The 8627-nt window shown below is 38.7% G+C and overlaps 1 protein-coding gene across 2 annotated transcripts in view; it reads left to right on the plus strand.

The window, feature by feature from the left end:
* Fam241a (family with sequence similarity 241 member A) overlaps window positions 1-8067 on the plus strand; it is a 39067-nt gene extending 31000 nt beyond the window's left edge. The window contains exons 1-2 of one of the 2 annotated variants that reach the window (XM_029563843.1): window positions 3662-3786; window positions 6339-8067. In XM_029563843.1, coding sequence (XP_029419703.1) covers window positions 3727-3786; window positions 6339-6584 — 306 coding nt within the window. In that variant the 5' untranslated portion in view covers window positions 3662-3726 and the 3' untranslated portion in view covers window positions 6585-8067. Of the gene's footprint in view, window positions 1-3661; window positions 3787-6338 lie in introns of those variants that run through there. The other variant, XM_029563844.1, reaches the window with a different exon arrangement.
* The last annotated feature ends 560 nt before the right edge of the window (window positions 8068-8627 follow it).

The following is an 8627-nucleotide window of genomic DNA, read 5'->3' on the forward strand; positions in this document are numbered from 1 at the left end:
CAATTTCAGTTTGTTTGTTTTTTGTTATTGGTGTTGGGTTTTTGTTGTTGTTGTTGGTGGTGGTGGTGGTCTTTTTGAGACAGGGTCTCCCTGTAGCCCCAGCTGGCCTGGAACTCACTATGTAGACCAGGCTAGGCTTGAACCCACAGAGATCCCCCTGCCTCTGCCTCTGCCTTCCGAGTGCTGGGACTAAAGGTGTGCGCCACCACTCCTGGTTTCAATTTATTTGTAATGCAGTTACTTAACCTAACTTGTCACTCTTTTAAACTTAAAAGAAACACCAGTTGATCAAAAGGCAGGATCAGACTCTTTATTAAACTGTTTTTACAGTGAGTGCTACTGCTGGCTGCAAGCAGGCTTAAGAACCCACAGAGATCCCCCTGCCTCTGCCTCTGCCTTCCGAGTGCTGGGACTAAAGGTGTGCGCCACCACTCCTGGTTTCAATTTATTTGTAATGCAGTTACTTAACCTAACTTGTCACTCTTTTAAACTTAAAAGAAACACCAGTTGATCAAAAGGCAGGATCAGACTCTTTATTAAACTGTTTTTACAGTGAGTGCTACTGCTGGCTGCAAGCAGGCTTAAGAACCAGTTGTTAATATTTCAGGGATTTTTGCAAGCTAGCTGTTACTAATTTGAAGTTGGCCTCAGTAGGAGTGCTAACACAGAAATGGAAGAAATGGCGAATGCTATGAATCAGGGTTTCTCTTTGCTCTCTGCAAAGCTTGCTGTTGACCATTTACCATCAGTACAGTGCCCTTGGAACTGTGGTGTTTGAGGATTTAGTTTAGATGCAGAAAGCACAATCGTGAGATTCACTAGAATCAGTACTTTAGCAATGCTGCCTATTTTCTGTGTTTCAAGTTCATCTTTGGATTGTTTGAACCCCTATTCAGTTCACTGTGGGATATTACGATGTTTCTATAAGAACTGCGTTTTTAAAGATGTATTATTTTTAGGTATTCTTAAAGTAATTTAAGTACCTGTTTGATCACATCACCGTACTTTGTTCATACTAAAACCACAGAAATACTGAAAAAACTCCTAGAAACCTTTAGAACTAAGAACTCATAGTAACACCCCTCCCCCCCAAAAAAGTTTAATGAATGTGTAGTTTACAAGAAATTTTGAAGATTAAAAAAAAAAAAAACTTTTAAAAGAAGCCAAAAACAAATATCAACAGTGCTGAACACTGAGAAATAAGACACATTGAGGGACCAGAATACTTACAAATAAATAAAAGCCTCTTTAGGTCTACTCTGAAGGGGAAAATGGCTTAATATCAGACAAGGACAAATGTGCCTGTTTTAATGTATCATGGAAATACATAAAAGTATGTAATATTAATCCAAGCATAGCTTACCAGTGAAGGAAAAACTAATTTAGAGATCAAAAAGATTGTTTTTTATTTTATGTATATGAGTGTTTCACCTGCATGTATGTACATACACTTATGCATACAGCACCCATGGAGGCCAAAAGAGGGCATCGGATCCCCTGGAACTGGAGTTACAGGTGGTTGTCAGCTGCCCTGTGCATGCTGGGACCTGAACCTAGGTCTTCTGTAAAAGCAGCTAGTGTTCTTAACTGCTGAGCCATCTTTCCAGCCCTTAGAGAGAAAAAAATTTAAAGAAAAGATAAATGCATAAATTATTAAAGTTTTTTTAACTACTGTTAAAGAACATCCCAAACAATCTTAATCATCTTTATACCCCCATCTCAAATCCATCCTCCCCCAGTGGAGCCCATATGCTCTGTTACTACCCTCTGTGTTGTCAGTGCCCCCAGCAATTCTCCAGTTCAAGTCCATCCGCTGAGTCTAGTCAGCCTATCTAGAGTCCTTTGTTTTAGGAAGATCAGCTCTTCTTCATCTAGTAGCAATCAGGTGCCAACATTCCTTTAGATAAGATTGGGGTCTGCTGTTCATTTTCCCAGTTCTTTGCTGGGTTACTGTCTGCCTGAGTTTGCATGGGACTTGTGTATGCTGACACCATTGCCACAGAATCATAGGAGCAGGATCCCAGGAGCTTGTAGGACTCTGTTTCCATACAGTCATGCACCTCCTCCCTGGCTCTTACAGTCTCTCTGTTCCCTCTTCTGAGATGGTCCCTGAGCCCTGGGTGGGTGAAGTTTAATAAAGGGGTCCTGTCCAAGGACCATCATTCAGCAGTCTCTTGATCTCTACACTTTGGCCACTTCTGACCTTTTGTGTTCCTGGCTCTCCGCTGCATGAGGAGCTTCATTATTGAGGACTGATCCTTAGTGTCCTCTTCTTTACCCCTGTTCTATGTTCCATGTGCCATAGGTATAGAGGTTGCATTGCAGATGTGTCCCTTGGGCTTGGGCAATTCATAGACAATGTCTGTGTGTGACCAGTTGTGGTACTTGGTATTAGTCTCTGACTGCTGCAAAGTAAGATGAGCAGTGACTGGGATATCCGTCTGTAAACATAAGGATACATATTTTGCACATAGTAAGAAATGACATTAGTCTAGCGATGTGAGAGTTTTGGGGTTTTCTCTAAAACCTATGACCACTCCAGCCATGTGTATTAGGTTATGTTACAGTACCACACTTGAGTTTCCTCCCTTTGAGTGGGCCTTTAGTCAAATTAGATAGCTGTTGATTGCCCCCAAGACAGTCTTGAAGCTGGTGCTGGATCATCCATTGATGTTTTCCCTTGGCACTTTTTTCTCTAAAGCTATGAGAGCTCGCCTTCAGGGGAAGTGGCTTTCAGGTCATTTGCAGCTCCATTTCTCTAAATCCTGTGTCCAGCATATGTTCTGTCTTCGGCAGTAGGGACTTACCTTCAAGTTCTGGGAAAAAAAAGTGTTTTGTTTTGTTTTTTCTAAAGAAAGAAAAAAAGTTATGAATCAAGAAAGTATCATATAAGTTCATTTTGTGGACTGGAAGACAGGCTTAAGACGGCAAAGCGATCTGAAGAGCACACTGCACCATGAGTTGGAACTTCCTACATAACTTTGTAGCATATAGTTTTTCTCACTGTTTCTGATAGAAGTTAAAATCCAAAATTAATTTTTAAATGCATATCTAAGTATAAATGAAAACTAATCTGGTTTAAGCACATGATACAGACTGTTAGCAGTGATAGTCATTAGGTCTCATTTTTCCATTATTTCACCAATTCCCGTGGTACTGTGTTCTACAAAAATTAATACTATATAGGGAAAGCCCACTTCGTTAAGTCATGCTGAAAACAGTTTTGTTGGACTACTTCAGGCAAAAAGTAGAACAGTAGAAAACGAAAAAGTAAGACTTTCTATAGCCCTTAATTTTAAAAAGGAAAAAAATTGTTTGCTTATTAACCAAAGACTGAAGTCATCTGTGGTGTCCACTAAAGGAATATTAAGTTTAATCCAAGTATTTGAAGAATTCCTTAAAACACCTTCAGATGGTTCTTTGTATTTGGTAGTTTTTGCGACACTCCCTTTTTAAGATAATTGGCTTTGTCTTTAAGTAAAACCTCATATCTAAAGGTTTTTGTGAGTCATTTTCCATCTTCACCTGTGAGCCTATAAACAAGTTCAGTAATTATTTGAATCATTATTTCCAAAAACCTTAGATTTAATAACTTACAGTTACATTTATGTTTCCTATGTGATCTGCGTTACAAGCTTTCTTTTATGACTGCTTCAGGATCTAGCAAGGAGAAACTACACCGATCACTTTAGCAGTCGTGAATAATTGCCTGCTAAGTGTTCAGGAATGGAAAAGACAGAAGACAGCAAGCTAGTGATTTTCAAACACTGGCACCAGAACAACTTTGTAAGCATCACCCAGAAATTGTTAGAAGTCTAAGTTCTCAGACATAAAACCTTGCCCTTCATTTACTGAATGAGAAACTTTGGTAGGGGCCCAGAAATCTGTGCTCTAACATGCTTGCCAAGAAAATCTTAGGGTTTGAGGGGGATAGATTTTGTGTGTGTGTGTGTGTGTGTGTGTGTGTGTGTGTGTGTGTGTGTGTGTGTGCGCGCGCGCGCGCGCGCACGTTGAGGCGGTTTCCCTGTAGCTCTAGCTGGCCTAGCACTCCTTATGTAGACCAGGCTGGCTTGATCTCACAGAGATACACCCACCTCTGCCTCTCAAGTGCTGGTGTTAAAACAATGTACCACCACATCCAGCTTCAAGAGAGTCTTTAACGTATGCTCAAATTTTTAAAAAAACACCCACATAGCAGAAATCAGAAACAGAAAAATTTTGTAAAGGCCTCCATGGAGCTAAACTCAGGCTTCCAAGAACAGATCAGTCCTTTCCTGGTGAACAGAACTCAGACCCATAGAATCAGGTATCTGAAAAGGGGCCCATAAGTCACAACTGGTACCTGAAGAACATTGAGATTGTACAGATGCCAGGAAACCTGCAAACTGCAGTGAGCCTCCACTACTGGACGGAACTTGCAGCCGCCGGGTGAAGAACTGTTCCTAAAAGGAAACCATCGGGATGAAGAGGCCTGATGTGAACAGGAAGCAACTTGCTTCCTCCCCTCCTGTGCAGTGTCTTTATAGGCCTTCTCTTGTAGAGCCTAGCAGGGAGCCAGAAAGGTTTTCAGAATTCCAAAGGGCTGCATACTAGTACGTTTTCATTATGGTCATAAACTAGCGCAAGACAGGCTAATTTACAAAGAAAAAAATTTTATTTAGCTAACAGTTTCTAAAAATCCAAATGACATGGCACAGGCTCTGGTGAGGGCTTCACCCTGGCTGCCTCACCTCAAGGCAAACTGAAATAGCAGGAGCATGTGCTAAAAGAAATGATTACATGGTGAAACAGATCCAGAAAAAGTTTGTTTGAAGCAAGGCCTGAGCTTTTTCTAAAAACAGTCCTCTTGTAAGAATAAGGGTCCCACAAGAAAGACCTTAATCATTGTTTAGAACAAATCCCCAGTTGACATAATAACCTCCCACTAGGCCCTACCTCATAAAGGTTTCCCCTCCTGACATCACAGCAAAGACCAAATTCTCAACACATAAACCTTTGAAGAAACAAACCATCAAAACTATAGAAGTGGATTGGAAGCCAGGAAGCAGTACATTCAGGACTAGCCTAGTAGTTTTAATCATAATAAGACTGAGCAGTAATAAAAATAAATACCTTTTGGGATGGAGAGATGGCTCAGCGGTTAAGAACACTGACTGTTCTTGCAAAAGACCCAGTTTCACATCCCAGCACCCACATGGCAGCTAACAACTGTCTGTAACTCTAGTCCCAGGGGATCCAACAGCTGCTTCTGACCTCTGCGGGCATTGCACAACACGAGTGTACTTACCTACATGTAGGCAATACATGTGTACACATAAAATAAAAATAAATAAAATTTAAAAAATAAATACCTTTGGAATGTATAGTTGAGTATACAGGGAGAGTCTCTGGGGTACTGACTTCTAGGTGGACTTTCAGCCTATATAAAATTGATCCTGTTTAAAAACTTTGGTTTTTATGATGAGATTGATATGAAGCATTTCAGATCTTGGTAGCTTTTGACGGGAAGCTATCAAGGGATCCACTGAAGCATGCTGAGCTAGCTGAGATTAAAACAGAAAGATAACAACAGTAGTGGCCGAGGATTGCTCAGAATTGACAAGTCATGCTCCAGTCAGCTGAAACCTGATTAGTTGAAGTCTTAGTTCACCAAGCCGAGCAGTCAGGAACCTTGCTTCATAAAACAGGAGAGTGACAGAAAAGGTTCTGAAATGGAGGTCTCTGACAAGAGAAATAAAAACAGCGTTCTTCATTTACATAGTCCCCTGTAGGCAATTCCAAGGATCTAGAAAATGAATAGAGCTGTTCTACACTTTGTAAATCAGTGGTTTAGTGATCAGGGATCTAATGCTAATTCTATAGAAATCAGTAAGTGCTTTCTACACTCACGAAAGGTGAGAACATGGCAGTGTTCTGTTGTGAGTCCAAAGGGACACCCCCAATGTATTTTTTTTCTACAACACATTTATTACACCTTTATTATCTTACATTGGAGAGCACAAGTCTAAAGTCAGCAAGGCTGCATTCCTTCCAGGGGAACTAGCTTTGTTTTTTTCTTCTCCAGCTTCACAGGCTGTTTTCATTCACCGCTCAGGAGATAGTTGATGCTGGCCCTTCTCAGCATCACATTTTACATCTGCAGGCTTTGCCTCAGCTGCGTGAAAGAACTTACAGATTGTTGAGACTAGGGTGTGGGCAGCTTTTGAACAAGTATTTATTGATTGCCTTAAGTATGTGCAATATTTAAAGAAGATGAACAAGAACTATGAGATTGCTGTTATTAAAGATGTTTACATATTTCTCATTTTGTTCATATTTTGGTTTGTCTTTTTTTTAAGGCTATTGAAGATTCACAAAACCACACTGGCGAGCCTATTAGAGATGACTACAAAAAGATGGGAACACTTTTTGGTGAACTGAACAAAAACCTCCTCAACATGGGCTTCACAAGGATGTACTTTGGAGAACGAATTGTGGAACCAGTCGTGGTCCTTTTCTTTTGGCTTATGCTGTGGTTCCTTGGCCTACAAGCCCTTGGACTAGTCGCTGTTCTTTGCCTTGTCATTATTTACGTGCAACAGTAAAACAGCTGAATGAGTTGTTGTTGGACATTTCATAGCCATTTATATAACTGATAGAGCTATACATTTTGGCTTTTTGAAAAAATTAATTTTGACTTGTTTCATATTGTGTATTGACTCTTTTGTGATTACAATTATAAATGAATGTTGTTTAAACTAAACTGTTTGTTATAACAGGATGAATATATATTTTGAATATACGTTAGTTTATTCAAAACTCTTCTATGATCTACACCCACTTTTAGACAACTCTGTTCCCCATGCCAGATTGTAGCTGATACCACCAGTGAGCAGCAAAAAGAACAATGTAGAGGTGAAACAACAGTGCAGTTCTTTTAGAGTTCCAATCGAACATTGCAGGTGAAAAAGGAATAAATAGCTAAAAATAAGTTTTGATTGGAAAATCATTCCACCTTCACTTCCATCCAATAGTCCCACATTTGGGAGATAATTTGTCTTGCTTAGTCCAAACCAAAGTAAATGGTAAGTACCACATACCACCTTAGTGTGGAAAGTGAATACAGCTAGCAATTTTCTAAACATTGAAACCAAATTATTGCTGAGGAAATTTTTCAGGGTAAATATATGGTTTTGTTTTGTTTGTTTTTAATGTTACGCCCAGACCTGGAATTTCTTCAGTATATTGTTTGAAGTTTCAGACAATTCTGGTGCTAATTTCCTTTTGTGACTTTTTTGTCTCCTAACCAAGCCTGCAGTGGGCTGTACCTGATGATAGTGCCTACCTTGTGCCATACCAGGTGAACCAGCTGCATGCTTTTCCTAGACACATTTCCATGTATTTTTTTCAAAGGTTTATAATTCAATACTTCTTTTCTAACAATTCTTGATATTTAACAATGTATTTCCTGTCATAGCATGGATTTTTTTCTTCCCAAAAGACTGATTTATATTTGATCATTATTTAAGGAAAAGTCAGATCGTTTTTCTTTGATGTTAGTATAGCATAAAATCAGATGCTTAAATTCAGAGCTTAATACCCACTTGGAGTGCTCCGCTAGGGTTAAAGCCAGTTCATGTTTTTAATGTGTTTTAATGCAGCACTGTGGTGTTTTATATTGAAATAAGCATTTCTTTAAATACTCTTTGAAATTGAAAAGTTACTTTGATATTTTTGATTTTGTTAATCTAAAACCTTTACACTTTTGTCTCAGTCTGTTTGAACAAAGAAATTTAAATAGAAAAAATAAGGCAGTGTGGCATTTTCTTTGGAAAGGCAGTAACTAAAGCAGTAGAGTGTTTGTTAGGCCACTCAGTTAAGCTCTTACCCAGTGCAATTTCAAATTCTGTTCTGTAACTTCTCAGTGTCTTCCATTCTGAAACATAAAATTATGAAAATATTTAACTTAGATTTCTAAAATCAGATAATCCTGAACAAAAAAGGTCAGGGGCACAAAAATGTACATTTGTATAAATACAGACCTTAAATTTTGGCTTTGAATAAAACAAGCAAGAGTTTGTACTGTGTCATTGTTTTTATTGTGCTTACAATATTTTTATAGTAACTTTTATGAGTTCAGTATTGGTGCCACATGTTTGGAAAGATTTTCAGTTGTGTACAAGGTTTTAATAAGCCATGAGATTGTGCATATGTACAAGAGATGAACGAGTGTGTCCTCTCCTAGTGCTACCAGGAAGTGGAACATCCCTTTGGAATGCAAAATAAAAGATGAGTGTACATAGTAACAGTTCTGGTCTGACCAGTGCTTGTTGTTGAAATAATTTAAAAGTAAGTCCTAATGTTCGTTACTTAGTATACTGTCTGTGCTATGCACCTGCACACTGGTGTTGACAGAGTGTGTGTTAAGTTATATAACTAAACAGAAACTGCTCTTCTCTCTACATATGTTATTGCTTAGTGCAGTGCCATCACAGTTTTTTTGTCTAATATGGAAAAAGCAGACTTTGATAGATATAAAATATTATCTGTATGAAACATGTTAGAATACATACTGTACTGGTCTCCTGAAATGAAACATAATTTCTTTGGTTCATGGTATAAAAATATATGTTAAAAATGATTTTCTG

This window comes from Nannospalax galili, unplaced genomic scaffold (assembly GCF_000622305.1).
Source record: "Nannospalax galili isolate Female #2095 unplaced genomic scaffold, S.galili_v1.0 scaffold216, whole genome shotgun sequence".
Classification (NCBI taxonomy): Eukaryota; Metazoa; Chordata; class Mammalia; order Rodentia; family Spalacidae; genus Nannospalax; species Nannospalax galili.